This window comes from Jaminaea rosea (genome assembly GCF_003144245.1).
Source record: "Jaminaea rosea strain MCA 5214 unplaced genomic scaffold BDZ90scaffold_8, whole genome shotgun sequence".
Lineage (NCBI taxonomy): Eukaryota > Fungi > Basidiomycota > Exobasidiomycetes > Microstromatales > Jaminaea > Jaminaea rosea.
The window spans coordinates 1-25,873 of NW_020289982.1; the positions used below are offsets into that span (position 1 = coordinate 1).

The 25,873-nt window shown below is 60.5% G+C and overlaps 11 protein-coding genes across 11 annotated transcripts; 6 read left to right on the forward strand and 5 right to left on the reverse strand.

Moving 5' to 3' along the window:
- The first annotated feature begins 921 nt into the window (after positions 1–921).
- BDZ90DRAFT_182412 (hypothetical protein) lies at positions 922–1,716 on the forward strand. Its single transcript, XM_025503789.1, has one exon. The coding sequence runs from the start codon at positions 1,151–1,153 to the stop codon at positions 1,628–1,630; it is 480 nt and encodes a 159-aa protein (XP_025361568.1). The 5' UTR covers positions 922–1,150; the 3' UTR covers positions 1,631–1,716.
- A 111-nt stretch (positions 1,717–1,827) lies between these two features.
- On the forward strand, positions 1,828–2,508 carry BDZ90DRAFT_208375 (hypothetical protein; the record flags this gene model as incomplete). The annotated part of the gene is made up of 1 exon (XM_025504007.1): positions 1,828–2,508. A coding segment is annotated over one exon (681 nt), but the record flags the coding sequence as incomplete, so codon positions are not given.
- Positions 2,509–5,499: 2,991 nt separating this feature from the next.
- BDZ90DRAFT_240603 (hypothetical protein) lies at positions 5,500–7,559 on the reverse strand (the record flags this gene model as incomplete). The annotated part of the gene is made up of 3 exons (XM_025507379.1): positions 6,876–7,559; positions 6,134–6,778; positions 5,500–6,049 (listed from the first exon to the last, which is right to left on the reverse strand). Coding segments are annotated over exons 1-3 (1,734 nt in total), but the record flags the coding sequence as incomplete, so codon positions are not given.
- Positions 7,560–7,801: 242 nt separating this feature from the next.
- On the reverse strand, positions 7,802–9,872 carry BDZ90DRAFT_264847 (ABC1-domain-containing protein; the record flags this gene model as incomplete). The annotated part of the gene is made up of 4 exons (XM_025508644.1): positions 7,802–8,594; positions 8,662–9,046; positions 9,128–9,605; positions 9,681–9,872. 4 exons carry the CDS (start codon positions 9,870–9,872, stop codon positions 7,802–7,804), a joined length of 1,848 nt encoding a protein of 615 aa, XP_025361571.1.
- Positions 9,873–10,630: 758 nt separating this feature from the next.
- On the forward strand, positions 10,631–15,280 carry BDZ90DRAFT_232539 (hypothetical protein). The gene has a single exon (XM_025506293.1). It carries the CDS (start codon positions 10,696–10,698, stop codon positions 15,172–15,174), a length of 4,479 nt encoding a protein of 1,492 aa, XP_025361572.1. The 5' UTR covers positions 10,631–10,695; the 3' UTR covers positions 15,175–15,280.
- Positions 15,281–15,410: 130 nt separating this feature from the next.
- On the forward strand, positions 15,411–18,933 carry BDZ90DRAFT_260642 (hypothetical protein; the record flags this gene model as incomplete). The annotated part of the gene is made up of 2 exons (XM_025508273.1): positions 15,411–15,941; positions 16,033–18,933. The coding sequence occupies 2 exons, from the start codon at positions 15,411–15,413 to the stop codon at positions 18,931–18,933; spliced, it is 3,432 nt and encodes a 1,143-aa protein (XP_025361573.1).
- A 102-nt stretch (positions 18,934–19,035) lies between these two features.
- Positions 19,036–20,035, forward strand: BDZ90DRAFT_182505 (hypothetical protein). Its single transcript, XM_025503790.1, has 3 exons — positions 19,036–19,243; positions 19,359–19,700; positions 19,813–20,035. The coding sequence occupies exons 1-3, from the start codon at positions 19,234–19,236 to the stop codon at positions 19,857–19,859; spliced, it is 399 nt and encodes a 132-aa protein (XP_025361574.1). The 5' UTR covers positions 19,036–19,233; the 3' UTR covers positions 19,860–20,035.
- Positions 19,927–21,321, reverse strand: BDZ90DRAFT_274850 (hypothetical protein). The gene is made up of 2 exons (XM_025508852.1): positions 20,859–21,321; positions 19,927–20,773 (listed from the first exon to the last, which is right to left on the reverse strand). The coding sequence occupies exons 1-2, from the start codon at positions 21,082–21,084 to the stop codon at positions 20,169–20,171; spliced, it is 831 nt and encodes a 276-aa protein (XP_025361575.1). The 5' UTR covers positions 21,085–21,321; the 3' UTR covers positions 19,927–20,168.
- A 502-nt stretch (positions 21,322–21,823) lies between these two features.
- On the forward strand, positions 21,824–23,703 carry BDZ90DRAFT_232541 (hypothetical protein). Its single transcript, XM_025506294.1, has 5 exons — positions 21,824–22,081; positions 22,152–22,456; positions 22,555–22,788; positions 22,875–23,287; positions 23,361–23,703. Exons 1-5 carry the CDS (start codon positions 21,869–21,871, stop codon positions 23,591–23,593), a joined length of 1,398 nt encoding a protein of 465 aa, XP_025361576.1. The 5' UTR covers positions 21,824–21,868; the 3' UTR covers positions 23,594–23,703.
- Positions 23,704–24,041: 338 nt separating this feature from the next.
- BDZ90DRAFT_232544 (hypothetical protein) lies at positions 24,042–25,083 on the reverse strand. The gene is made up of 2 exons (XM_025506295.1): positions 24,414–25,083; positions 24,042–24,317 (listed from the first exon to the last, which is right to left on the reverse strand). Exons 1-2 carry the CDS (start codon positions 24,765–24,767, stop codon positions 24,303–24,305), a joined length of 369 nt encoding a protein of 122 aa, XP_025361577.1. The 5' UTR covers positions 24,768–25,083; the 3' UTR covers positions 24,042–24,302.
- Positions 25,084–25,098: 15 nt separating this feature from the next.
- On the reverse strand, positions 25,099–25,855 carry BDZ90DRAFT_227289 (hypothetical protein; the record flags this gene model as incomplete). Its single annotated transcript, XM_025504748.1, has 2 exons — positions 25,099–25,188; positions 25,499–25,855. The coding sequence occupies 2 exons, from the start codon at positions 25,853–25,855 to the stop codon at positions 25,099–25,101; spliced, it is 447 nt and encodes a 148-aa protein (XP_025361578.1).
- Positions 25,856–25,873: the final 18 nt, after the last annotated feature.

The window sequence follows — 25,873 nt, forward strand, 5'->3', positions numbered from 1 at the left end:
ACATTTTGTATTTGCCCGCGTCGAAAGCCCATTGGCGGCAGAAAGACGTTGGCTCGCTGCCTGGCGCAATATTGCTTCTCGATATACACGATCGTCTCACGTCCCTCAATCTGTCATCATTTCTGTCACGCGCGAGTGCGACTTCTTTGCGGCTAGATCAGATGCGTGCTGGTGCCGTACACAGACGTTCACTCGGCCTTATCTTTACAAAGTGCTCCTTCGTGAGCGCACGGCTTGACCTCGACTACCTCTTTGCACGGCGAAGTATTGGATAGAGTGGGTTCGAGGCACCACTCATCGCCTCCAACTCGTCCGCGATGACGGTATCAGCGACCAGTGGACGAGGACCTGTCGAATGACATCTTCGTGTCTGTAATCAGCTCGAATGGGTCCCTTCTCCCTTTGCGTTCCGTTTTACCAAGCGCGAAGGTCTTTTGCTGGATCCCAACTCGATCCTCCACCTCTGACGCCTCTCGATCGCAGAGCAATGCGTAGCGCGGCCTGGCCTTGTCGATGGGTCCAAGTCGCAACACCGTTGCATGCCAAGTTGGGCGCCGCGACTTGCTCTCCCCGACGGCGCCGCCCAAAAAAAAGCCGCTGGTCTCCGTGTGCTTGCACGTGGCGTTTCGCTCGCGGGCGGACACCTCCACTCCGCTGCGCAGCCATCGACGATCGACGAGCCGATCACTTCGCAGCGTCCCGGAAATTGCCCGGCAATCTCTTGCGTACTCGAAGCTGGACCGTGAAGCTCGTAATGTCGCCGCGGAGAAGGGCGTCCTTTTCACATCTTAAGAGCCTGTTGCGGCCCCCCCTGATCAGTGACATCAGCCAGGACTTGCGAAATAGTCTCAGGCTTACGTACTCGATGCCTTACAGCTACTTCGATCAGTGCAGACTCGCTCGCCCCTCTCGCCCCTCTCGCCCCTCTCGCCCCTGTCTTGTTCATCGGACGAACAATGCCGTGGACCCCACCCGCGTGACGATCTGCTGCGAGCGAAGGCGATTAATGGGTCCAATTGATTGAAGGGCCGCCCGCTGCATCTCTAGGCACAGTCGGCCGTGCGAGAAAGATCTCCACCTCGGCGTGGTCGCGGCGTGGTCGCGGCGTGGTCTCACCGTGCACCATGCCTTCACAGCAATCACGTTACCCATGCCATGCGTGGCATCGCAAACAAACATCCGTCTCATCGAGAGAGATCGACGCCTAAACGTCCCATGTCTTTGTGCCCTGGCTGAGTTTTGCTGCCACCTCGATGTCTCGGGCCCACCCATTCACCCCGCTGTAATTCTAGAATCTCCCTGCACTGGCGGGCGTCGACGGGGCCTTTCGCCCGATCTTTCCGGTCCGCACGCAGAGCGAGCAAGCAAACAAACGCCTGCGCTTGCCTGCGCTGTCTGCGTCGCCTGCGTCGCCCGCGCCGGAGAACAATGGCCACGAGGCACTTCCGCCCTGAGGAGCCTGGCGGGCCTTCGCGCTCTGAGACAGGCCTTGTCTCACTTTCCGGGCTCGGTCGCTCGACGTGAAGGCTTCACGCATTCGCAACGCTCGAGTGGATGCTCACCGTGCGACTGCGAGGATAGAAGGACGATGATGGGTCTTCGCAACGCAGCGCAGCGAGCCGTGTGGTGAGGCGTGACTTTCTTGGCGTTGGCGAGGCGAGTGAAGAATGGATGCCGGCAACCAAGTTATAAAGAGCGGGCAACCTCGTCGATCATCCTCGCTATCCTCACACCAACAGCCTTCTCTCTCTCTCTCTCGCACGCTTAAACCACTCTTCTCGCAGCCCACCCTCCTCACCCAGCATGCGCACCTCCGTCGTCCTCGTCGCCGCCGCCGCCACGGCCGTCTCTGCCGGCCCCATCATGGAGCGCACCTTCGGTGGCAGCTGGAGCTTCAGCTGGGGCTCGTACACCGAGAAGGCCCCCTGGAAGGACAACTCGAAGCCCTCTTGGTGCCACGGTGAGCAGATCAGCGGCATTCCCACCTGGTCTGGCGGTGACTGGGCCAAGCAGTGCAAGACGAACCCTTGGGCCTTCTGGACCATGTGGTACAAGCCCCAGTGGTGCAAGACGGGCAACAAGCCCAAGCCCATCCCCTCGACCCCCAGCACCAACCCCACCTGCGACGGAGCCTACCAGGTCGTCTTCCAGGACCTCCAGAAGCAGGCCGACACGGGCGTCTACGCCGGTCAGACCGTCGGCGCCGCTACGGTGGACAACGAGAACTACCTCACCTACGGTCTCGCCACCAGCGTCGACGGCTGCCTCGAGACGTGCGACAAGACCGAGGGCTGCGTCTTCGTCAACGTCTACCAGGACCACGTCGACAACTACCCTGCCGATGTTGCGGACCTTCCCGAGTCTGCCCAGAAGAAGTACGCCCCAGGCACCCTCACCTGCGCCCTCTACAAGGCATGCTCTGACAAGGACAAGGCCACCAACTTTGCCGGCCAGCAGGACCCTACCAAGATCCTCAACTCTGACGGCTACTGCAAGAGCGGCAACTGCGGCAAGTAAGCCGTACGCGTGCGCGGCTCGATGCCCCAAGCCCATCAACACTTGACCTTTTCTTTAGCTCTCATTTCTGGACCTCCCCGCGCTCCTTTACTTCTCTCCGCGACCTCGTAGCTCGGCATGCTTTGCTCTCGCTCGGTCCATGTCACTTTGCACTTCATCAATGATATCTCTGCTTCCATTCCTACTCTCCGCGCGACACCGCTGCATTAGACACCCGCTCGCCCACTCCCGGTGCTTTCACTATGCCTGCTGACCCCCCTCACTCTTCGCGGTGACCATCGCGCTCGCTTTCGCCTCTTCGCTGGCTGCAGCGCTCGATCCTTCCTGTACCGGGACGGCTGACCGGCCTGGCTTTGTTTCCTCACTCGCTACGCCACTCGCAACCGAATCCCCTGCTCCTGTGGCTGTCGCCGTTGCCCCGCTGGTCCGCCTGCTCGACGGGATCCCCGGGATGGCCATCATGGTCGTCTGGCCCGGCTGGGAGCGGATACGCGTCCCCATAGTCGTGGATGTAGGCGGGGCCCGCCCTGCTGCGGGTTGTGGTGGAGACGAAGATGTGGACGCTGATGTGGAGGAGGAGGGCAAGGGCTCTTTGCCCGCCATCGCAGCCGGAGGAGGGGGAGGAGGCTGAGCAGCGGGAGGAAGGGCCAAAGATTCTGCCGAGGCTGGCGAGCCCTGCAGTTGTGAATGCGCTCCATTCTTGGACAGTGAAGCGACCGACTCGGGTGATAATGCCAGCGAAGGCTCTTCGTGCTGTTGAGCTTGAGCTTGAGCTTGAGCTGGTCCCACCTCGGCGCCATTCGACTGCGAGCTCGGAGATAGTATCCTTTCCCTCGCCTGCATCTTCGCAGCGGCATTGGCAGCGGCCGCTGGAGCAGGGAGAGCGACGCCGCTCGTTGTACCTGCCCAATCTGTCGGGGTCTCCGTGTGAGTAGCGCCAGCACCCGCGCCAGACGCAGGGCCTGGCGAAGCCGGCCGGGAGCCCTGCTCACTTCTGCCCGCCCTGTACGAACGATAAGCATCCCATCCCCCAGCGCCGCGCGCACTGTTGCTGCTCTTCGAAGGTGATCCCTGCCCAGCGGCGTGGTCTGCTGGAGTCGTAGTAGTAGGAGGATCGACGAGCCCCTTGCCCTTTGCGCCCTTCGAGAGCGAGCGGGAGCGCTGCCATTCAGGCGAGCCATGAGGGCTCATCTCGAAGCCGAACCCTGCACCCAAGCTCACCGGGTCCGTAGAGGTTGAGCCGAGGCGCCATGACGACTCGCCCGCTGCTCCTTCTGCCTCACCCCCTCCTCCTCCTCCTCCTCCTCGCGCCACGGCTCCCGCTGCCTCGCTCTCATCTCCACCTTCGCACAGCGTCGTTCCCCTTCCGCCAGCGGTATCGCGTCGCTTCGCTCCCCAACTCGCCCACCCCTTCCTAATAGCCTCCTTGGCCTCCTTAGCAGCAGCCTGGCGCGACTCCTTATCCGCCATGCTCGCTTTCGCTTTGTTCCACCCTGAGATCAGTGCCGCTTGTGTCGCCGGGCTGAGGCCTGCTTTGCTCGCGCTGGTGCTGGCGCTCCCGCCAGTGTCGCTCAGACGCGAGTCGCGACTTACGGACCGGACGACGGGGTCGGGCTGCATAGACGATGGAGATGGAGCAGGGGAACTGCGTCGCGGGGGAGGGGCGAAGCCGTGGCTCGATCGCACGACTGGGCTGAGGGTTGAGGAGGAGTGCGAGGCGATGGAGATCGGCGGCGAAGAGGCAGTCGGTAGGGCGCTGCCCGTGCCCAGGGGCAAAGATGAGTCCATCTCCGTGTTTGCGGCCACGTCCGCGTCCGTGTCCGTTGCCACGATGGAGGGGGGCTTGGAGTGAAATCGCGTTGCTGAGCCGCTACTGTCCTCGTCGGGCTCTGCAGCCGGCGTGATGGTCGAGATCGGGTCGGATGATGATGATGCTGATGCTTTAAGGAGGCTTTCCTCATGCGACGGCTGTTGGTAATCGCCATGCATAATCCGGCTCGGCTTGGGCGTCTTTTCCTCCCCATCCGCCAACTCAACACTGTGCGCCAGAGCAGCCTGAACCGTATCTGTATCAGCGCTGCTGGTCGTACCAGCCGTACCATTCGAAGACGCCAGCGAGGACACGCTCCGATTCGAGGGTAAGGTGTCTCCGAGATGAGATGACTGGGACTGAGACGTAGGCAGGCTCGAAGGCTTCGTCGACTCCGTTAGCTCCGTCGGCTCTGTTGTCGTGATGGCATGCTCGCCATCCTCGCTCGGCCGCGGAAGGGTCGACGCCGGAGTGCTGGACGTGGGAACACTTGCTGATTCGAGCGGTGGGGCAACCGAATGTGAAGCCTCTCCTGCCATTGCGCCTGCTCCTGCCCCTCCGCCTGCTCCTCCGCCTTCGCCTTCGCCTCGTCCACTAGGTAGAGCGACACTCGCGCTCCCCCACGCCAAGCTACTCTGCGTCCCTTTGCGGCTGGGAGCGGCACTCCCCGCCCGACTACTGGAGGAGAACCAGCTCTTCTTCTTCGCGTGGCCTTGTCCCTGCCCTCCGGGGCCCCTGGACGCTGCAGAGTCCGTCGTTGTCGTAGGAGAGTTGGATGTCGATGGAACTCCTTGCGCATTGTTCCGAGCCAGGAGGGCGGATAGGCCCGCCATCGCTGGTGAAGCGGAAGTTGCTGAGGACGAGAGGCCGCCCGACGGATGAGTATCGGCGGGAGCGATGCCTGTGCCGGTGTTGGACTTGCGACTGCGCAAGGAACCCGAGGTCGTCTCGCTTCGATGACCTTCCCGAGCGGTACTTGTAGCTGCGCCGAGGCCCTCTTCGTCCTCTCTCGCCTGTTCTCCACCTTTACGACGCTCCATCTGCTCATCCTCGCGCCTCGCGTCCCTCCTCGCGGTATTCAAGGCCTCTTCCACCTTGACCTTCTCCTCCCCCTGCGCCTCCTTCCCCTCCCCCTTCTTCGCGGCCGCCCCCTCCCAAATCCCTCCCCTCTTCCCTCCCCTCGTATCATAAAACGGCAGATCATCCATGTTAGGCACCACTACGCTTTCGATCATCAATTCTTTGATCCTCCCCTCGATGATCCGCTTAACCATGCTCCACTGCACCTTCCTCTCAGACACCACAGGCTCGATATCCACCTCCATCTTGGGCAAGTGTGTAAACCCGAACCACAGCCTATTACTCGGCGGCGGCTTGACTTGGAGGAGCAGATTGCCCTCCAGGCTGGTGAGCACGACAGCAAGGACCAGCGGGACATTGTAGGGCTTGAAGCGGCTCCCGAGCGAAATGGTGAGGACGGTGCTGATGGTGAGGCGGAGCGCGCCACGATAGTGCACCGCGACTTCCATGCTCGCTTCGCCTTCCCCGGTTAGGGATTTGAGCATCGGACGAGAGAAGGCTGGAGGGGTGCTCCCGAGCGAGACTTCGCGGACGCGCACATCGGAGAGGAAGCCGGGGGTGCGGACGCGGGAGATCTTGCGAGTGAGCTTGTGGGTGATGTAGTCTTCGAGCCAGGAGGTGCGATAGATTGAGTAGAAGATTCTGGGCGGGCGAGTGAGAGAGAGCCAGGTGAGATCAACGCAGAGGAGGGAGGAGGTCGCGTTCTCTTTTGCCCCGCCCACTTACCTTCCCACCATGGCGTTGAGCCATCTCAAAGGGATAGGGTCCGGCAGGGAGTCCAACGAGGTCAGAAGGGCCATCATGTCCTCCTTGCCGAAAACGGCTTCGATCGGGTCCTTCCACTCTGCCCCATTCGCGCTCGCGCTGCTACTTGTAGGCAGCAACGAAGCGTAATAGAGCGCATGATACCAATCCTCAAAGTCGGTCGCGCTCCTAAAGAAGACGAACCACTGTGTCCTCGCACTTCCCGGCGCCAGTATGCGCACAGCGTTGCGCTTCTGGAAGAGTTCCCCGTCCTTGATGCGAGGGGCGGCAGAATCGTTCTCCTCTACGTCTCCCTCGCCCGCGACCCAGATGCTGACCCGCTTGCCGCGGAGGTCGATTGCGGCGAGGCATTCGGCATTGTTGGGGTCGGAGGAGGAATAGAGGAAGAGGACGGGCTCTTTGAGGATGCAGTAGAAGGTTTCGTGTGGTGCGGCTGGGTTGCGCGAGCTTGTCGGTGGGGCCTGGGAGGGGCCTGGGATGCTGCTGCTCGAGGGGGCGGGGGAGACGCTGCGTGAGTCGTGTGGAGAGGAGGTGGACGAGGAGGAGGCAGTTGGAGCGACTTCGTGCTCTACGCCGCGCTTGCTGCCACGATAGTCGAGGATGCCGCTGTGTGGGCGTTCGTCGGAGGGGGGGGGGAAGCGTTTCCGTCAGCATATAGTCAGGATCTCGTATCCGCCGCGCTACGCTACGCCACGCTACGCACCGGTACATAGCACTCATATATCCCGTCGACTTTCCAGCCGCAGCATTGCTACCCGCTCCCTTGGCTCCCTTTCCCGCCTCTCCAGCCGCACCCATCGACTGCGAGCCCGATGCAGAAGGTACAGCGGGAAGCTGAGCAAACTGTCTCCTGACGACGAGCCATCCGGATCGATGGGGCTTAGCCGGCAGTCCCGTGCCTGTCGCAGGGATCCGCCTAGCTCCAGCGGGTAATCCTTTGAGCCCTTGTCCCATCCCCACGTCTGCGGCTCCTACGCCCACCACGCCCTGCTTGTCGGCCTCTGCGTGAGCCGCTTGCGCTTGAGCATTCTGCGACGCCACCTCCAAAGCGGCTGCCTTTTCTCCTAGAGTCAGAGAGGTATCGCCATCGCCTTGTTCTCTTGCCAGCTCTGCTTGGCTGGACTGTCCCACTCTTGGCGCGAGGAAGATGAAGTGTAGCAATCCCGCGAGGAAGACGAGGGGGAGAAAGGTGACGCCTCCGAGGAGGTAGTAGAAGAGGGCAGATGCGTACGAGGCCGCCATTGTCGGCTGCGGTGGTGGTGGGGAGGAGTGGAGGTGATCAATGGGCAATGCCGTAAGATGGCATGCTGGCCGAGATGATGGAGGGAAAAGAAAGGAAAGGAGCAAGCGCCAACAACGACGGAGTCAAGTGTTGCTTGCCTCGACGAGAGCGGCAATAGAGAGCGGAGGGCGGAGCCACTTCCAAGGGCGCCGAGGCACACAAGCACACACACGCGGGGCGGCGCTCGGGCCACAGCCAAAGTCGAGCTCCACGACGACACGACTCGACATGCTTCGTTCTGCGTGCCTAATCCACGCCGAGTACAATGCTCACCCACACGCAACGCATCGCTATCCAGCATTCATAGACACCATTTACATTCTTCTATCGCATGGCCGTCATGCAAGTCACGCAAAATCATACGTACTCAACATCGTCTCCGTATCGGCCAACCCATCCAACCAACTCTTTGCCTCCAACCAGATCCACACCTTGATCATCGGGCTCAAATCCTTCAACTGCCCACGATCAGGCAAATGCATCCCCCTCTTTGCCTCCTGTCTCCCAATCTGTCTACCCAATGAGCGCAAGATGGGTAACGAGCTCTTGAATAGATCCATACCCGGGTCCAACTGTCGTCCAATCCCCTCGAGCAGCAGGATGGAGATGACCGTATTGACAAAGTCCGCCTCCATCTTGACGTGGTGATCTCGCACAGCCATTAACACCTCGGTAAGCACATCGCTAATCTTGATCTGGGCGAGACTGAACGTCTTGCTCTTGACGCTCAGCACCAGCCTCTGCATCTTAAGCGCGAACCCTTCTTTATCCACCACCAGGTCCGGGGTGCGACATCGCTCCACCATTAGGTTGCCAGCGAGCTCCCCGTCGAATTGGGCGACGGCGGAGAAGAGATCAAGGAAGTTGCGACGATTCAAGGGAGTGAGTTCCACCGTCAAGCCGGCGTCGAGGAGGACTAGCTCCGGCTCGTACCCGAGGGAGTCGAGACGATCGAGCTCATCTGACCAGGCTTGAGGGTTGTGCTTGAGGGATTGGAGGCGAGCTACCACGTCCTCCTCTGCGCGACTGTCTGCTGAAGGAGGGGCTTTGGGCCCGCCCAGACGATAGTCCGAGTCAAACGGAGACATGAGGCGGGCGAAGAGGGCGTGCAAGCGGGAGGAGCGCGTGGGGTGGAAGAACCTGTGGCGTGGAGGTGGCGAGTGAGTGGTGAGATCTGACAGGGTAGTGGCCGCTCACGAAAACTCACTTGATCATAATGTTGCCCGGGTGCAGATCCGCATGCGTAAAGTTGTCCAAGAGCAGCATATACAAGAACGTATCTAGTCCCAGCGTCGCGATTCTATGATCGAACCCTGCCCCTCCATTGTTCAAGAAATGCTTCAGCGGCACCGCATCCTCGTACTCCTCGATCAGCACCTCCTTGGTCGTGAATTTGGGTAAGGGGCGGGGGAAGGAGATGGGGTCCGCTCGAGTAGAGAACGATTCTTCGAAGCGCAGCAGGTTCTTGGCCTCGTTGCGTAGGTCGAGCTGGGAGAACATCATGCCGGAGAAGACTTGCACCTCTTCTGGGAAGGAAAGCCATTCGGCCCCCGGAAAGAGGTTGAGCAGGCGAGCGAAGAAGGTCATGATGCCTGGTGCGAGAGGAGGGAAGGGTGGGGCAAAGGAGTCAGCGAGCGGCAAGCAGGTGGATGAATGCGCGCGCATTTACGCACGGATATCACGCGCTATAGTGCGGTGCACCTTAGGATGCAACACTTTAATCGCCACGCTCTGTCTCGGCGCCTCCTCCCCCTCTTGTTCCCCCTGCTTATCAGCTACAACGACCTGCGTCTTCCCCTTCGACTTGGAGCGCTTCCCCCTCCCACCACCAGGCCCAACAGGCGCGACCCCCGGGCGCAGCTTCGCCTTGTAAACCTGCGCAACCGCTCCAATGCCCAGTGGCTCCTCGCCAAACTCCTCAAAGATCTCCTCAAAGGGTCGTCCGAAGACGCGAGAAATCACCCGCTTCGTGTAACGCAGCGAGTGCGGTTTGCCATTGGAGTGCAACTTGCCTAACCGTTCGCAGAGGGAAGCGGGGAAGAGGTCCTGCCGAGAGCCGGCCCACTGGGCTAGCTTGATGAATGTAGGACCTGCGAGCTGCATCTGGTGAACGAGGAAGGAGTACCACCATATCGCGCCCCATCGCCCCTCCTCGTCGACGATCGTGTACGAGTCGCCGTTAGAGGCGCGCCGCGTCTTTGTGGTCGCTTGACCACGCGCGCCTACGAGGAGCATGGGCATGGTGAGGAGTACGGGCAAGAAGAGGGAGAAGAGGACAACGAAGCGTTTGAGGGTGCCGAGTGGTTCGATTATGTAGTCGTTTAGCGTGGTGCCAATGGAGGAGAGGAAACGCATGAGCGGGTTCGAGGAGCGAGAGTCTAGGTCGTCGATTGTAGGGGCAAATTCCGAGTCGTGCATGTCTGTCGCCGTTGAAGTTTGGGGCGGCGGGGCGTCATTGCTGATGCGATCTTTGAGCAAGAAGACTACAATGCCTGCTCCTCCGACGAAGAAGAGGAGACCGGTGCCGTGTGGTCGCCATGAGTGCGAGTGTGATGATGATGAGGAGGAGGAGGAGGAGTATGCTCGAGCACTCGAAGCGAAGTTAGTCCGGGGCAATGGGGTGATGGCAAGGTGTCGCAGAGGTGTTGATGAAGGGCGGAGCGTTGGCGGTGAGGGTGGTGGGGATGGTAGCGGCGGTGTGATTCTAAACGGCGTGCTCTGTTGTGATGGTCTGGCCAGCTGACGCAAGCCTCTCAAGGGAGCAGCCGCGCCAGCCACTGATCCCCTGCTGCAAGGCCCACCGAGGAGCCTCTGAGCCAGCATTATCCTCTCTGGCTCTCTGAATGGTGCGTAGAGCAGAGATCGACGGGTTGTGTTGGCTAGTGGGAAGGCGAATAGAACGCCTTTCGTGTTCCTGGTTTCAATCTCGCTCCTCCCCGTTGGCGGCTGCACGGTTGCACCCTGGCCTGCCATCTCTGGGCCGGTCCGGGTGCTGGCCCCGCTGCCTTGGTTGCGTGGCTGGTGGAGGCGCGAGAGCGGCAAGCAGGCAAGCAGCAGCGAGGGCGAGCGGTCGAGTGACGGGAGGGAGAACAAAGGCGCCGAGAGACGAGTGCGAGACGAGGCGGACTGAGAGCGAGAGCGAGAGCAAGAGCAAAATCACCAACCAACAAGCAGCAAGCAGCGCCTCGTTGAGCTTCCTTTTTGTCCACACCGCCCACCACCTGGACGAGGACGTCACACGATGCCCTCGACCCCATCACAGAGACAGGGGCAGCGGCGACCGTGGTATGCTCTGCCCGCTTCGGCCTCGTCAGGCTCGACATCCTCTCTCTTCACAGCCTCGCCCCACACTCCCTCTGCCTCTGCCTCTGCCCCTCACGCCAAGCATACACCCACTCGCCCTCAGCCCCGGCCCAGCTCATCCGCCTATAGGGAGTTCGACGAGCAGTCCTGGCTTCGCAACCTGACTGGGTCCATCAAGTCTGCTCTTAAGCGACCGCGCGCGAATAACAATCATAACGATGAGTCTCTACGAGCAGCTAAGGCGATGCGTAGCGAGCCGCGCAAGGGCAAGGAGCGCTTCGTCGTGGACGAAGGAGTGCAGACCGACGTGAACCTCGGCGACAGCGTCGCACAAATGACCCACATACGTGCACCTTCAACCGCCAAGCAGGGTAGCGTCTCTACCGGGCAGGGGGAGGCGGGTCATCTCGCCGCGCAAGAGATGCTGGCCCTAGCCGGGTTTGCTGATGAGCAACAGCGCGAGGCGGAGGGGGGAGTGCTCGACTTGAAGGGAGTACTAGATGCTCGACGTCAAGATGGGAGAGAGGAGGACGACGAGCAGGATCAGATCAGACCTTCTGCGCCAGCTTCCAGATTGGGAGTGGGAGAAGCTGAAGCTGCCCCTGCCCCGCGGCCTGTAGGGCATGTCGATGCGAGCAGTCTCTTCCAGCAAGGAATCGATATCGAGGAGATCTTGAGACGCAGGGCAGTCGCTGCGCTGCAGCAGGGAGGTGAGAATGGCGAAAATGAGGAGGAGGAAGAAGAAGAGGATGACGACGACGACGACGAGCTAGGCGAGGACGAGGATCAGGAAGAAGTGGAGCCTCAGCAGCCACGCAAGAGCTTGATACAGGTGATGGATGACGACGAGGACGCCTCAGAGGATGGCGAGGACGAGCATGACGAGGATGAGGAGGAAAGCGAATGGGATCTACCTGACTTCGCCGGAGGACAAGCCGCCTTCGCTCCTCCTTTGGCCGACGCTATCGACGAAGAGGAAGACGACGATGAGGAAGAAGAAGAGGAAGACTTCAGTGAAGAGGAGCGACGCCCCAATCAGTCGCACATCCCCATCGCGCGCTCCGGGGCTTCTGCGGACGATGTGATTGAGATTGGGAGCTCTTCGGATGAGGACGAGGAGGATGAGGAGGAAGAGGGCGAAGAGGAGGACGAGGAAGAGGAGGACAAGGAGGACGAGGCGGAGCTCGCAGAGGAGGCAGGAGAAGAAGACGAAGCTGAGATGGTCGACGGCGATGACGACGCCGTTGCAGAAGACGAGGAAGAGGAAGGCGCCAGTCTGGCAAGCCACGACGACGAGGGCAGCGACGATGCCTTCGACCCAGCAGCAGCAGCAGGCTCCGGCCAAGGATTTACACAAGACGCCCTCGACCTTGACGCAGGCGGCTCGGCCAACATTTTTCCCCTCAGCGACGCCGACGAGGAAGACGAAGACGCGGACGCGGAGGAAGAGGCAGACGCCTGGGACGAGGAAGCTGCGCAGACTTTGGACAACCATCAGACTGGCAACGACGCTGGCGAAGACGACGACGAGGACGGAGATCGACCAGACGTGTCCATCGACGAGGCTCGCTCTAATTCCATCGACGAAGGACGCGGCAACTATGAGCCGGCAGATCCTCCTTCCACGACTGCCATGGAAGCAAATCAGTTCCTGCCCCAACTCGCAATTGGCAGTGGGCTCCCTACCGGATTCACCCCCGCCTCGGAGCTTCTACCCCTGCGCAACATCGACGCAAAGCCCTCCTCGAGCGCAGCGAGTGTTGCGTCCGCTGGGAGTGTAGAGAAGCGCCATCAAGATCCCGCTACACCGGCTCCGGCCACCCACACGATCGACGCCAATCCATCCTCGGCCGGGGAGCTCGTCGACCTCAAGGCTCAAGTGAGGCAACCGGTCCCTTCCGGGCCGCCGAGCATCGCTGCCACGGAGGGGAGCGATGCGGCAGCGGCCAAGGAGAAGGAAAAGGAGCTGCGCGATGTTGACGTCGACGTTGCCCTTAAACCCGGGCTTGGCCAAGAGAACCCCTCCTCATCGTCCAACACTCTACCCTTGCCAGGCGTGGGCCCCGATGCGCTTCCCCCTCCCCTCGCTACGCCCTCAAAGGCTCACCCGCCCCCGCCTGCCCAACCGCAGGACGGCAAAGCGCTTTCGGAGCTCAAGGGTCGTGTACGCCTCCTCGCCGGCGAAGGGGAGGGGAGTCGTGCGCCGAGCGTGGCGGCGGCTACTATTGACTCGCGCGAGGGGGAAGGGGAGAGAGAGGCGACGAGTCCCTCCCTGCAGCAGGGTGAGCAGGACCCCACCGCGGGCGCAGCTGCGCTTGTCGAGGTCAAGGAGCAAGTAGCAGCGCCCCTGCAAGGAGAGGGAGAACGAGAGGAGATGGGTGCCCTTTCTTCTAAGAGCGAGACCGGTGGTGATATCAGCACCGACACGAATGGGCTTGCTGCCTTTGGCACGCCGCCCCTTCCCACTACCGCGCAGCGAGAAATCCCTGTCATCGACGAGGTGGGCGATACAGAGGGCAGGGCTGAGGCCGAGGTTGACCCTTTTGACGCTGGAGATGGCAGCTTGCATGTCGACATCGAGGCCGAGGGCCCTATGTGTGAGGAGCCAGAAGAGGGGCAGCCGCGCTTGGCTAAGGAGGTCGTCGAAGACGAGAAGCAAGAGGACGTCTCAACCCCTCAAGAGCGAGGCGACACACTCACAGCGCAACCGGAAGGAGCAGAGCCCCACGTCGCGTCCATGGGAGCGGACATGGAAATGGAAGACCTCCTTGACCTGCCCGACGAAGAGGAGGAGAAGCAGCAAGAGCAAGAGCAAGAGGGCAAAGAAGGGATAGACGACGCCGACAGCGCAGAAGATGATGATGGCACCGCAGCCGCAACGGCAACCCAGCCTGGTACCAAGGAGCAACGCGCTCACACTCCCTCTCCGTCCCCTGTCGCCGTCCCGATGAGCGGCTCAAACCCTCCGGCAGCTCGGACAGAGAGTCCTCGCGCAACGCAATTCTCTCCTTCGCGTCGTAGTCACCGTCGCAACGGCTCGCCCTCTCCCTCCTCGAATCCTTCGTCGCCCGTGCCCACCAGCATTCGAGGGATGCGTAAGCATCTGCGCGCTTTAGCTGCTCAGCAGGAGGGTGAGCCAAGCCAGAGTCAGCGCTCCTTAGCCCATACTGCTACGGACTCGGGGGACGCGAGCTACGTGCCAAGCTCGGAGGAAAATATTTCCGCGACTGACACAGCAGCGCCTGTACCGGATCCGGCAAGACAGCGCATCCGCTTCAGACATCGTCACATGCACGGCCATGCACGCGAGGCATCTACGGTAGACGACGAGCCCGAGCTGGAGGACCATGTTGCCGAGGATGAAAAGGGAGGGACCAGCAGCAGCGATGAGGAAGCGCGCATCGCTCCTCCAACGACGCGATCGCACTGCGGTTTCGAGAAACTTGCCTTGCGCGTCCCCGTCCCCGTCGCCGCCGCCTCCTCCTCCTCCTCCTCGGACCAGCAAGAGGACATCATCCTAATCGTCCCTCTCTGCTCGATCAGGCACGATCGTCTACAAGAAGAAGGGGCGCGGGCGCTGGGTCGTGCTAGTAAGCGTGAGAATCGGGAGAAGGTAGAGGTAGAAGCGGATCTGCTCGAGGAGGAGACGTACCATCGACTGGCGAGGTTGATTGGACAGGAGATGCTGGGGGAGGCGTGGATTCTTCCTGATGCTGGGAATGGAGAGGGACCTGCGGGCGTGAGTGCGCCGGCTGTATCTACTCCGGCGAAGGAGGAGAGGAAGAAGGGGCACAAAAGGGCGAGGAGCAGTCAGGGTGGTGGTGGTGATCGGGATTGGCTTCCCCACGACAGCGACGAGTTGGAGGGGAAGACGAGGGCTAAGGCAAAGGCAAAGGCGAGGGAAAAGGCGGCAGCCGAGCATCCAGGCTTTGATGCTGATCTTTCGTTCGATACGCTTGAGGGCGAGGAGCAACAGCAGGAGCGCCGCGACGACGACGACGACGACGACGACGACGATGAAGAAGTCGAAGAAGCAGAACACAGTCCACCCGCGCAAAAGCCCCGCCGTACACCCTCCCGCAGCGCTAAGCAGGGCAGCGTGGAGCCGACCCCCACCAAGACTCAGGCCAAGGCCAAAGGCAAAGGCAAAGGCCGTCGATCCGCAGCTGCTACGAGCAGAAGCAAAGAGCAAGCTCTGTCAGGCTCTCCCACGAAGAGAGATCTGCGCCTGCGTCGCTCCACGTCGGTCAAGCCTGAGGACGCTGATAGCGGTGCACGTAGCCCTGGGCCCAGCACGCGCGCAACGCGACGTCGAGCGTCCAAGGATGCGGAGCTACAGCAGGGAGAGTCAGAGCCGGAGGCAGAGGAAGAGACGGGTACGAGAATGACACGATCGCGCAGTGCGAAGAGAATGTAGATTGTTTTTTCTCTCTACTGAATGTCATCGTAGTCACAGACAGTAGTGGCGTGGCCGTCGCGTGGCAAAGGGTTCTCCGTCCGTGCGCCGAGGCGAGGGCTCAGTCCGCCGCCCTCTGGGAGATGGAGTCGAGATGCGGAGAGGCCCTGGACTGGATTGGATTCGTCAGAGCAATTCATTTCATCTTTCCTTTGGTCCCATCCCATCACTTCGCCCTCGCCTTCGCTGTCCCTGCCATGCCGCCCGCAAGGGGAGAGGCGGATGGCCAATCATCTGCTGCTGCCTCCTCGTCGTCCTCGTCCTCCCTCCTCCTCCCCTTTGCCCGCACCCTCATCCGCTCCCTCGTCCCTGCAGACGACGAGCCCCTAGACGAAGGGGACGCTCTCCTCATCCTAGCCCGGGGTCTTGGACTGCGCACAATCGTGGCTCACATCCTCAAAATCTACGACGCCCCCACCAACCTCGTTCTCCTCGTCAACGCGCAGGGGAGCGAGGAGGCCGGTCTCTCCGAGGAGCTGACCACGCTGGGCGTGCGCAAACCCGGGTTGAGAGCCGTAGGGTATGAGACGAGTCAGGCGAAGAGGAAAGGGATGTACGCCCAGGGAGGGCTACTGAGCGTTACGAGTCAGATCTTGATTACGGACATGTTGAATGAGACGGTGCCCATTGAGCTGGTTACGGGCATCGTCTTTCTGCACGCAGAGAGCGTTACGCCCGAGTCGAATGAGGCATTCATTGCGGGAGTTTACAGGGATCGTAATCAGGACGTGCGTGCGGTGTGGCGCAGACTCTCATCTTCTCATCATAAGTCCATATATGCTAATCTTACAAACCCCCGCGGCCCTCTCTCGCGCACAGGGCTTCCTCAAAGCCTTCTCGGACAACGTAACCCACTTCTCCCTCGGCCTCGCCCCACTCCAGACCGTCCTCACAAAGCTGCGCATCAGGCGAGTGGACCTCTACCCTCGTTTCCACAAAAGCGTCATCCGCGATCTAGGCCAACGCAAGGCAGACGTCGTCGAGCTGCACCAACCTCTGAGTCGCTCGATGCGCATGATCCAAACGGCCATAGTCGAGTGTCTTGAGGCCACCCTCACCGAGCTCAAGAAGGCCGTCGCCACCCTAGACGTAGGTGGCGGCGACGACGATGGTGGGTATTCGGTGGAAAATGCGCTATTCCTCGCCTTCGACTACTTGGTGGATCGACAGCTCCAGCCCGTCTGGCACACGCTGAGCGCAAAGACTCGTCGACTCGCGCGCGACCTCAAGGAGCTACGAAGCCTCCTCGATTACCTCATCTCTTATGACGCAGTCGACTTTCATGAGTACCTCGAGATGTCGAGGGGCGCGGCGGTAGGGGCTGGGGGAGAGCAGCCTTACTGGTGGAACCTCGAGGCAAGCAACGTCGTCTTCAACACAGCGAGGGCGCGCGCTTATCTGGGTAAAGTAGACTCGAACGCCACTACCACTGAGCCCCGAGTGCAGCACGGAGATGGGGCTGGGGGCGTGGACGAGGATGAAGACGAGATCGAAGCGGCTGGCGGTGCTGCTGCTTCCTCCTCTCACGCATGGGCGCCCAAATGGCTCCCACCGGGCATCACCCCCGTATTGGAGGAACAGCCCAAATGGCATCTCCTACGGGAGGTCCTAGACGAGATAGAGCAACACCTTTCCTTCACAGAGGAGAAGGACATTTCCCCCAACAACACGATCCTCATCATGACAAATGGGCAACGCAGCGCGCGGCAGGTTCGGTGGTTCCTCTCGAGTATGGGGGCACTCAAGGTGGGGCAGGAGCAGGTGGAGGAGGAAGGGGGAGAGTTTGTACCGGGTCGCAAGATGTTACGCCAGAAGCTGAGGGGACATTTTGAGCACAAGGCTGCCGTTGGGCGGCTCAATGCTAATCTGAAGCTGGCCAATCAGGGCAAGGTAGCTCCCATTGCCAAGGGGAGCGGGCCGAGCGTGGCGACTAATACCGCTATGAGCGATGCGTTGAAGCGCAAGGAGGTGTGGGAGAGAGGGGCGGGCCCTCCGAATAAGCGGAGGAGACAGAGAGGCGGGGGGATGGTTGGGAGTGGTAGTGGTGGTGGTGGGGGCCGGGGAGCGAATGGGAACGAGACGCCAAATGACGCTCTTGAGGGGGAGGCGGCAGATGTTGCTGGGTTCTATGAGCGGGCAATGGGCATCGTTGCCGAGCACGAAGACGAAGACGACGAGGCGGGGCAAGATGGGGAGGGCTTGATGCGAGCTGCAGCAGAGGAGGTCGACGACGACGACGACGGAATCACTGCAATCCCGGATGAAGCCCAAGCTGTAGCAGCAGCATCGACATCCGCTCTCCCCCCGCTCGACCATCTAGAAGGGGATCAAGCCGCCTTCACCCAAGTAGACTTCGACAACTACTTCGGCGTTCTCGACACAGACTCCCTCGTTATCATCCGCCCCTACCGCAACGACGACGACGACAATGTCCTCCGCGAACTCCGGCCGCGCTTCATCATCATGTACGATCCGGACCCTTCCTTCGTCCGGCGTGTAGAGCTCTATCGCGCCAGTACGGTGGGCGCGAACCCTCGGGTGTACTTTCTCCTGTACGCCGAGAGTGTAGAGGAGCAGCGCTACTTGAGTAGTCTGCGAAGGGAGAAGGAGGCCTTTGAGAAGTTGATCAGGGAGAAGAGCATTATGGCCTTGCCGATCCAGGATGGGCGCCCCGCCCAGGAAGATGGGAATGATCGATTACTCCGCAGTATCAACTCTCGCAATGCTGGGGGGCAACGCGGCGTCACCTCTCTTCCGCCGACGATCGTGGTGGACATGCGAGAGTTCAAGAGCTCCCTCCCTCCCATGCTCTACGCTGCTGGAATCAAAGTCGTGCCCTGCACCCTCCAGGTCGGTGACTACATCCTCAGCCCAGAGATGTGCGTCGAGCGTAAGAGCTTGCCCGACCTCATCCAGTCCTTCAACTCGGGGAGACTCTACGCTCAATGCGAGACAATGAGCGTGCACTACCTTCACCCTATCCTCCTCATCGAGTTCCCGCAGGATAAGGCCTTCGCCATGCAAAGCATGGTAAAGACGCCCGCCGGCGGCGGCGGAGGCGGCGGTGGTTCCTCATCCTCTTCCTCGTCTTCCACGACTACAAGCAAGGGAAGCGGCTCAAACGCAAAGGATCCGACGGAAATCGACGTACAGACCAAGCTGGTTATGCTAACCATCTCCTTCCCGCGTCTGAGGATCATTTGGTCCTCCTCCCCCTACCATACGGCGGATATATTCTCCGAGCTAAAGACTACCTACGATGAACCCGACCCGGTCAAGGTGGCGGCTATCGGGCTCAGCACGACGAGCGGCGAAGGAGCAGGGGCAGGGGCGGGAGGGGCAGGAGGGGCAGGAGTGGCAGGGACGGGCGAGTATGAATCCTCGTTCAACCTCACGCCGCAGGATATGCTTCTTGCCATGCCTGGGATAACGACGAAGAATGTGCGACATGTCATGAATAGCGTGCGCGATCTGCGAGAGCTTTGCGCGGGGGTTGGAGATGGTGAGGAAGAGGAGGAAGAGGGCGAGGGCGAGGGGTTGGAAGAGGCGGATATACAGGAGTTGATTGGGACGGAGCCTGGACGGGCACTTTGGGGATTTATTACTAGGGATCTCAATGGGGGGAAGAAGCGCGGTAGAGGGTCAGGAAGAGGGAGAGGTGGGACACGAGCAGGAAGGGGAGGAGCGACGGCGGGCAACGCGGTATCGCGATCGCGATGAGCATTGTGAGCGGAGTCCACGCTCTGCCTTCTCCGCTCTGCTCTGCTCTGCTCACACGCCGGGGAACCTCCACCCCCGCATCTGCCCCGCGACACCCGCCGGCAGACAGACGAGGCGGCAGGCGGCGATGATGACGCTGCAGCGGCGAAGCGGCCAAATGCCGAGTTCTCTTGTCCCCACGCAAGTCCTGTTATATAGTTCTTGTCATCCACACATGTAGCATCATCAACCAACTCTCTCCATCTCAACTTCGCCTATTGCAACTCCCTCTCTCTCTCTCTCGACACACACACACTCACCATGTCATCAGGTACGTCTCTCTCTCTTGCCTCACCCCACCTGCGCCTGATCTCAATGCGCACTCGCTCACTCACTCACTCACTCACTCTCCCGATCCCTCAACCCTCACTCCTCGCCTCGCACAGGCCTATCAGGCGGCGCTGGCTCCTACGACCAATCGGTCTACCAATCCACTCACGGCCACGGCGGTGAAGGTCTCGCAGTGGACGGCGGGGCTCAGGACTACTCGACCAAGCACTCCGAGGGCCTCTCTGGGGGTCGTGGCAACCTCGACGAGAGCAAAGGTCTGGCCGAGGGGCTCGACGGTGGAGGAGGGGGGGAGGCCGATAAGCCTGGAATGGGATTCAATGCCGGTGTTGGTGGAGGCAGTACCAAGCCTGGGGGTGGGGCAACTTTGGATGGTGGGAGCGGGGATGTGGATGAGAAGGGGGCGGAGGGTGTTGATGGGATTAGTACCAAGATTAAACGTGAGTGATGGGAAAAGGCGGGCGACTACGTACGGGTAGAATGCTGATTGGCCGATTTATCCCTTTGCGCTTCCCTTTCGTCGTTGCCGCGATCGCGTTACGCCGTTTCTAGATGCCGGGCAGAACATTAAGGACAAGCTGAGTAGCGGCGATAAGTAGAGGGCGCAGCGGGCGATTATGCTGTCGTAGGCGGCAAATCATAGCTGTGCCTCTCGGCCGTGCCGTGCAGTGTGATACAGTGATTGAAGCTCTGGAATTGTATTTGGCATCTTGATAGTCTTAATGGTACAGCAGAGCAGTGAGAACGAGAAACGATTATCGCGGGCAGCATTGGTAGCATGAGGCGTGAGGCGTGGGCGAGGGCGAGACTGAGGCGGAGAAGATGGCGCTCTTCCAAGTCTAGGCAAGCCAGTCCCATCACATCCCCACCTCTTTCGATCAAACTGAGACAGCGCAGTAGCAGCTCAGCTACGCCGAGGCCTTGACCTCTCCACTCCCTACATCCCCCTTCTCCCTTCCCTCCTTCTGCTGCTCCTCCTCCTCCTCATTGACCGTCTCATTCGCCACAGCCCTCTCTCTCTCCTTTTCCGCGGCAGCGGCGTTGGCAAGATGTCTCGCGGGAGAAGGGCCACCCTGCGCCGCATCGAAGAGTGCTGCGGCGACAGGTTTGGCGGGGAGGGTCGAGGTCGATGAGGGATGTCGGCGATGCCCCCTGGCGGCGTGGTTGGTCGAGTTGTTGGTAGTGGTACTGGTGGGGCGAGAGGAGTTGGCAGCAGGTAAGGGTACGGCTGTCGGGGCGGGGAAGGCGGGGGAGTGGCTCTTCTTTGGGCTACTACTACTACCCCCCAGGCCTAGTTGAGTCTGACCATCCTCGTTGCCACCCGACGCCCCGTACGCTGGTTGAGCCCCAGGCCCTCCTTGCGCCGTACTGCGCGAGCGGGATCGATTCTGCACCGAGGCTATGATGTCTTGGGCGTCCTCGCCGGAGTAAGGGCGTACTTTTGCTGCGACGCCTGCTGATGTCATGAGGGAGGGGGGAGGGGAGAGGAGTGTTGATAGGTAGGCGCGTTTGGCTGCGTGCGTGGCGAGAGTGTCGAGGCGGGGGGACGAGTGAGCACGCAGGCTGCTAACGAGTGAGGGTGAGGGGAAGGCACGCACCTACGGCTGCATCATTGAATATGACGAGGGCATTGGTGTCGTCCAACCATTTGATCTTGAAGCCACCCGAATCGTCCTCCCAGGGGCTGAACACGGCTTGGATGTCCCTAGTCTTGAGCTCGGGGGGGAAGCCGGAGAGGGAGAGGATGCGGGTGGAGAGCGGGGCTAAAGGGTTGAGCGTGAGCGTTGGGATGCCGGGGGCGGACGTGGAGGTGGACGTGGACATTGTCTTTGTTGGTGTTGGTGTTGGTGTTGGTCAAGGAGTGTGGGGAAAGATGAGGTAGCAGTGTGGGGCGGAGGCGTGGAGGTGGCGCGGAGGTAGGTGTGGGTGAATGGTGAGAGAAGAGGGAGATGATTGATGGTTAGGTCGACAAAAGATGAGACACGGAACAGCGCGCGGCAACGACGACGCGGGATGTCAGGCACGAGATTGCAAAGTTGCACGAACGACGAGATGAAGTTGAAAGCAAGCAGACAAGCAGGCAGGCAAGCAAGCAAGCTGTCATTGCCCCACTCATCATTGATAGCCTTTTCCCCTGCCACTGCTCGCTCAGGCAACGGCGAGCCGACCACTCATCGCTGTGCTACCATTCTCATCCCCTTCCCATCCCCTCCCTTGGCCTCCGGCCCCCCTTGCCTGCCGCTCGCGCCGCTGCCGTCTGTCCGTGGCCCTCTCTCTCTGTGGTCGACGTCGAATGCAAGTCGCCGTCACACTGACGTCCGGCGCCGCATCTTTGCTGGCCGTGCCGCTCAACCGCCCTGCTGGGCTGGGCTCTGGTGCCTGAACCAGGTCCGTGCGCATCGCACCACGCCAGCGGGCGAGCGGGAGCAGCGAGGATAGAGCAGCGAGCCTGGGTCAGCAAGTCAAGTTCGCGCGCAAGCAAGCAAGCAACGCTCCGACCTCACATCGATGTGAGGAAAAGCAAAGCAACACGTATCTCGCCGCTTTCCTTCTTGCCTTTGCTACTACCACCATCACTCACCACTCACCATTCTCACTAGACCGCGCCATGCTCCGTAACGTTCTGGCTCGCTCTGCCCCTCGAGGCTGGCAGGCTGCCCGCTTTAGCACCGCCAGCGCAATCGCAACCGCAACCACAACCGCCGCTCCTAGGTCGATGAGCCTGGCCCGCCTCGCCGCTCCTACCGCCCTCAAAGGCCAACAACGATTCTATGCCAGCACTCCCAACGCTCCCGTGGGCAGCCCCGAGTTTGACCCCAATGTGAGTTCACTCCCCTACACTGCTCTCCCTCCACTTACTCACTCATTCACTCACTCCACCACATCTCCAGGCCGTAACCGCCATGGACAAGCAAGAGCCCCCCGCTCCCGGCAAGGACTTCAACGTCGTCATAGTCGGCGCGGGCAACATCAACTTCGGTTCCGACGAAGGGCCCTGGAACCATTCCTTCCGCCTCGAGCACAAGCTCGGCCCACGCCTAAAGGTCGTGGCACTCATTGACCCTTCGAGCCAGAGGGCGGATGCGGCGCTTACTATCAAGAGGAATTCGTTCGTGCTTAGTGCATACAAGGATACCGTCGTCTACAATAGCTTTGAGGATTATTGCAAGAATAGGCCAAAGGAACAGGAGCCACAGTGCGTTGCGCTCCCTGCTTTCCCTGACCTGATCTTCTCACGATGCCCCCGTCTGACTCCTCCCTTCCCCTCCTCCATCCGCACTCGCTCACCTGCAGAGCCTTCTGGGTCGGCTCGCCTCCCGCCTTCCGTGGACGCGAGCAGGCAGGAAGGGACTTGGAGCGTCACCTCGTTGAGAACTTCCCGGAGACGGCCATCTTTATCGAGAAGCCCGTCTCTACCGGTCCGGTGGACGAGGCCTTTGCCGTTGCCAAGCGACTCGAGGACGCTAACAACCTCGTGAGCGTGGGGTACATGCTGCGCTATCTCAAGGTCGTGCAGAAGATGAAGCAGTGAGTTCGCCTTGCGTGGCGGTGAGGATGATGGATGGGGGAGCGAATGGCTGACTGAAGTGCTTGCCCGCACGCCTGCGCACCAGAATCCTCGAGGAGAACAACCTGAAGGTCATGGCCACCAACGCCCGTTACATCATGGCCTACGAGCACACAGCCAAGGCCGACTGGTGGACAAAGTCCCTCTCGTGCGGCCCTATCGTAGAGCAAGCCACCCACTTCTGTGACCTTTCCCGCTACTTTGGTGGAGAAGTCGACCTCGATACGGTCATGGCCCATTCGCTTGAGCACTTTGAGCCGGCGGGAAAGCTCAGCAAGATGCCCATCGATGAAGCCAAGATTGGAGAGGAGGACCGTATTCCGAGGATTACCTGCGCGACGTGGAAGTACGAGAGCGGAGCGGTGGGCAGTCTGACGCACGCGGTTGCGTTGCAAGGGTTCAACTATGCGACGGAGATTGACGTGATTGCTGATGGTTACCAGCTGCGCTTGGTCGATCGTAAGTAGGCGACGCCGCGACTTAACCCTCCCACCTGATACTGACCACCTCTCTTTTTCCGCCCACACGCCAGCCTACAACGCCCCCGTCCTCTACCTTCGTCGTCCCGGTGACGACCACGAAGAGGTCATCCGCTACAATCAGGACGACCCCTTCTTCTCCGAGGTTTCGAACCTCATCGACAACATTGAGAAGGGAAGAGGCAGCGCGCCCATCCTGTCTAGCTACGAGGACGCCGTCAAGACTTACGCGCTTACCTGGCGTATTAGGGAGGCGAGCGAGAGGAGCGCGAAGAAGGCTGCTTAGAGGGGTCTGCTCGAGATTTGTTGATAGAGGCAGGATGATGGAGACGAGGATGCAATTCTCCCTTGGGTAAAGGGAAGAATAAGCTTGCGTGAGTACGCGATGTCATGATGATGAATGAGGGCAAGAAAGTCCAGGTAGAATCGAATCGATACAGCTTAGCTTTGAGGTCGTCTAGGCCCTTTGCGTCTTGTCGGTGTTATCGTCTGCTCCTACGATTTGCCCAGGCTCGAGAGGTGGTACGACTGGCGTCATCAATTACCGTCATCGTCGGGACCCCACGTACGCACGCACAGACAGGCATCAGCCTCCACGGCATTCGAGTACGAGTACGAGTACCAAGACCGTGGATACCCCCGATGGTTCGCCATGACAGGGCGCGATAAGAGTGATCACTCAGCTCAGATGATACGACGAGAAGGGTCACGCAAGGCAGGTGAGAGAGGGAGAGAGGGCATGAGACATTGATTTGATCGAGCGCGATTGATATGTTCTCATCTCTTCGTCTTCGAGTCGAAGTGTGAGTTTGGATCAGAGGAGAAAGAGGAAGGAAGGCCCACGCCTGTTTCTCTCTTGATTGTTCTTCTGTGGCGAGGAGACGAGCTGCTTGGTGTCGACGACCGGGCCGCCCCCGACTTTGATGATGAAGCCCTAGCCTGGCTTGCTTGGCAATGGCGAGTCGCCGTTGGCCGGTGGCGTCTCGGGCTGGCCTTTAAGTGATGGAACTCTGGCGGAGTCGCCGCAGCAGCGCGACGCACAGGCTTGTTCGTGAGCCTGCCTGCCTGTTCCTCTTCTCGCCTCCCTTCGCTCACAGCTCACTCACCTTGCAGACGCTGCGAAACTGTCCAGTCGAACCGCTACTCCCACAAGCCCCATTAGCAACAGCGTTGCACTGGTCTGCGGGGCACTTAGCGCATTTATCGCAGGCACACACCTTGATGTTGGACACGAGGGCCTTGAAGCTCAAGCAAGGGATATTGTGGCCCGCCTTGTCCGTGGGTGGGATGCCTTGATCCCCATTGGGGTCGCCATACACGTCTAGGTCGTAGGAGCAGCCCGTGGTGGATGAGGTGCACACGCCTAGACGGATGGGCTCGGCTGCGCGGCTGGGCGAGGGGTGGAGGGATAGGAGGCTGAACAGGAAGGTGAGGAGGAGGAGGTGGAACACGGGGAGCATGGTTGGGTTGCGGTGAATCTGGGCTGCGAGTCGGGTGCAGTGAAGAGGGAGGGGATCAGAAGACTGCACGAAGCCCCATTTTGTAGCGCTTCAAGGTCGCCCTGCCGCCCACCCGGGGTGAGAGGGTTGACACCCCTCGATGCCATCGCTGCCCTTTGTCCAGCAATCGATCCTCATCGACGATTGGGCCCCCAGCCCACGATGATCGCTCGCCCGCGGCCCACTATGATGTCTGCCCTCGACCCTGGGATCCCTTGATTGCATCCCGGTCCCGCTTACGAAGATCATGCTGAGCCACATGGGTCTGAGTTCAGAGATCGTTCGGTCAAAATCAGAGGGCAAGGCAGCGCGAGTCATACCGCAGCTTCATCCACGTAGGCTCGCCCAACCGGGCTGGCCCACTGCGTGAGGTGAGATTGAGCTGCGCACAGTATCGTGAGACGCTCTTTGTTCGGTCAGGGAGATGGAACAGTATTAAAACTTTTTCATCCCTAGCCTCATGACTAGGCTTGGCGTCATACATCTGCCTTGCGCCTCACTACACCACGTCGCCCTCTCGTGCGTACGTGTACCACTCAGTGACCGGCGAAAGAAGCAGCTCACACCGCACCGTGCTGCAGACTTGCTGTGGCTGCTGCTCAGTGCACGCTCGACTTGAATGAATAGCGGGACGGATGGTTCGTCAGTCTCTTCAGTAGCGATGCTCATCACAGCGACCGTACTGTACTCACCGCACAAATACTATGGAAGACCCCCGAAGCAAAAGCTCCAACACATCGATCCTTGGGTGCCTCCTCGCACTGCGATCCAGGACAGCCCGTGCATTTGGAGCAGGCGCACACCTTCAGGCTGTACTCAGAGATGGACTTGAATCCGATGCAGGGGCTGTCCTCTCCCTTGTCATTTTTCTGGGGGACGCCTTGATCCCAAGACGGGTCGCCGTAAACTTTGACGTCCTTATTGCAGGTGTCGGTCGATTTGCTGCAGTGCCCGAGGAGGATGGAGGCAATGCCGCTGCCCGTGGCGAGGGAGGGAAGGAGGGCGAGGGAAGCGAAGATGGTTGCGATGGACAGGAGTCTGGCGAGCATGGTGAGGGGAACTTTCAA

Coding starts and splice junctions, on each gene's coding strand:
- BDZ90DRAFT_182412 (XM_025503789.1), top strand. CDS start 1,151: ATGCCATGCGTGGCATCGCAAACAAACATCCGTCTCATCGAGAGAGAT.
- BDZ90DRAFT_232539 (XM_025506293.1), top strand. CDS start 10,696: ATGCCCTCGACCCCATCACAGAGACAGGGGCAGCGGCGACCGTGGTAT.
- BDZ90DRAFT_182505 (XM_025503790.1), top strand. Junction 19,701..19,812: donor GATTAGTACCAAGATTAAAC/GTGAGTGATGGG, acceptor CGCCGTTTCTAG/ATGCCGGGCAGAACATTAAG.
- BDZ90DRAFT_274850 (XM_025508852.1), bottom strand. CDS start 21,084: ATGTCCACGTCCACCTCCACGTCCGCCCCCGGCATCCCAACGCTCACG. Junction 20,774..20,858: donor ATTCAATGATGCAGCCGTAG/GTGCGTGCCTTC, acceptor CCACGCACGCAG/CCAAACGCGCCTACCTATCA.
- BDZ90DRAFT_232541 (XM_025506294.1), top strand. CDS start 21,869: ATGCTCCGTAACGTTCTGGCTCGCTCTGCCCCTCGAGGCTGGCAGGCT. Junction 22,457..22,554: donor CCAAAGGAACAGGAGCCACA/GTGCGTTGCGCT, acceptor GCTCACCTGCAG/AGCCTTCTGGGTCGGCTCGC. Junction 23,288..23,360: donor CCAGCTGCGCTTGGTCGATC/GTAAGTAGGCGA, acceptor CCCACACGCCAG/CCTACAACGCCCCCGTCCTC.
- BDZ90DRAFT_232544 (XM_025506295.1), bottom strand. CDS start 24,767: ATGCTCCCCGTGTTCCACCTCCTCCTCCTCACCTTCCTGTTCAGCCTC.